We start from the raw sequence: 2179 nt of genomic DNA, 5'->3' as shown, positions 1-2179 counted from the left end.
GCGCGATTAAATCGTCTGCGATTATGAATGCGATTTTGCGTTGCTTGTCAGTGAACTACGGCTCTGTGTAGTAAATTCTGCTCCATCTGAAAGCAGGTGATGAAGATTTACTACTAATCACAGAACCGGCTTTACTGACAAGATGCGCATGACAATCGCATTCGAATAATTGTGCAGCCCTAACTCCTAGTCTTTAGCCTAGACCTGGGGACCAATAAAAGTCTCTAATCCAAAGACCTTAGACATCTGACAGGTGTTTTATATTCAGAAGGTCATAAAAGTAAGAAGATGTCTTTTAAAAGCTTTACAGACAAAAACTAAGATTAAATTTCAGTGTTTGTATTTTATGAAATATTTGCACACTCACAAATATTATATTACAGACTCCATCCAATTCATCACTGAATATTTAATTAGTAGGTGGGTTTAATGCAACTTCACATTTAATGGGATGTCCTTGTTTTCTGTACATATAAATTAGAATCCAATCAGTTATAGAAAGCAGAAAGTCAAACTGACAGCTGAAATATTGTACCACAGCTTTGAAGTGGCAGCTTTGAGGACAGGGGCAGGCTACAAAGGATATAATCAATTGTGAAAATGTTTGACCAGAGCATCATGGAGGACAACAGTCAAGAAATCCAATATTGCTTTCCAAACAACAATTTGTCATGTTTCAGAGAAATCAAACCTGAAGTGGAGTATGTCATTTTGTACATGTTCATTTTTTTATTATCAGTGTTTACTGTGTTTCTGAACCTGCTGGTGATCATCTCCATCTCTCACTTCAAGCAGCTCCACACTCCAACCAACCTGCTCATTCTCTCTCTGGCTGTGGCTGACCTGATCGTGGGACTGATTGTTATACCGTTAATGGGCATCACATTCATAGAATCATGCTGGTACTTTGGAGAGACATTTTGTTCTCTTTTTTTATTTATTGCTTTTATGGTTGTTTCAGCGTCTCTTGGTAATTTAGTCTTTATATCCGTAGATCGTTACATTGCTGTGAGTGACCCTTTGAGATACACAGTGAGGGTCACGACTGATAAAGTTGTTTTTTGCATTATTATAAACTGGCTCTGTTCTAGCATATATTCTGTCATTATCTTATACAATTCAATGTTCTACCCAGAGACACAAGACAGGTGTTATGGAGACTGTTCAGTTTCTTTCAAATTTGAACATGTTGTCACAGACCTCATAGTCACTTTCGTTGCCCCTTCTTCTATAATCATGTCTATATATGTGAAAATCTTCTGTGTTGCAAAATACCAAGCCAAGGTTGTAAATTCTGTCACAGGTGTCAGCAGATCACAAAGAAAGGCAGCAAAAACTTTGGGTATTGTGGTAATGGTTTACTTTATGTGTTGGATACCTTACTATATAGTGACTCTTATTGAAGGAAATGAGTCAACTGTTGAATTTAATGTAACATGCTGGATTTTGTACATGAATTCCTGTATGAATCCACTTATCTATGCACTGTTTTATAAATGGTTTAGAAAATCAGCTAAACACATAATGACTCTAAAAATATTTAAGCCATCATCAGAATACTTCAGTCTTTTCCCAGAGGATACGTAAATGATCAGTTTCTAATTTTTAAAAGTTGTGTTTCTTTCTACAGTGATTTTATTTATTTATTTATTTTTATTGAAGAATGCTGGAACATACAAATAATAACAAAACAAAATATAAACACACACACACACACACACACACACACACACACACACACATATATATATTAAAAACAAACACAAACAAAAAGAAAACAAGAAAAAGAAAACCAGAGCATAGCGCACATTTAGATTTTACATATAATGATATTACAAAGTGCTAAGGGGGGATGGAAGATATCATAGTATTTTAAACATTTCACAGACTTTTTATTATTTAACAGTCTTATTGAAGAAATATAACAGTCAAGATCAGACAAAAACACTTTTAACACAGGAGATGAATTTTGTTTATGTATGTGAAATTTTGCTAATAAAATAAAAAGGTTAACAATACATTCTAGATCTTTATTGCTTTTGTTTTCATAACACAAAATAACATTATTTAAAGTAAAGCAGTAATTAATATTCACTAAATGAAATATATAATTTGCCAGATCAATCCAAAACCTGTTTACGACTTTACAGTCAAAAAATAAATGAGTCAGCATCTCTTT

At 33.7% G+C, this 2179-nt stretch overlaps 1 protein-coding gene across 1 annotated transcript; it reads left to right on the top strand.

The window, feature by feature from the left end:
- Window positions 1–618: 618 nt before the first annotated feature.
- Window positions 619–1587, top strand: LOC107658523 (trace amine-associated receptor 13c-like). Its single transcript, XM_016447116.1, has one exon. It carries the CDS (start codon window positions 619–621, stop codon window positions 1585–1587), a length of 969 nt encoding a protein of 322 aa, XP_016302602.1.
- The last annotated feature ends 592 nt before the right edge of the window (window positions 1588–2179 follow it).

This window comes from Sinocyclocheilus anshuiensis, unplaced genomic scaffold (assembly GCF_001515605.1).
Source record: "Sinocyclocheilus anshuiensis isolate Anshui unplaced genomic scaffold, SAMN03320099.WGS_v1.1 scaffold343, whole genome shotgun sequence".
Taxonomy (NCBI): Eukaryota; Metazoa; Chordata; class Actinopteri; order Cypriniformes; family Cyprinidae; genus Sinocyclocheilus; species Sinocyclocheilus anshuiensis.
Note: the sequence above shows the minus strand (reverse complement) of the source record. Positions and strands in the feature narration are given on the sequence as shown.

Bases quoted from the DNA above. Each gene is read 5' to 3' on its own strand.
- LOC107658523 (XM_016447116.1), top strand. From the start codon at position 619: ATGGAGGACAACAGTCAAGAAATCCAATATTGCTTTCCAAACAACAAT.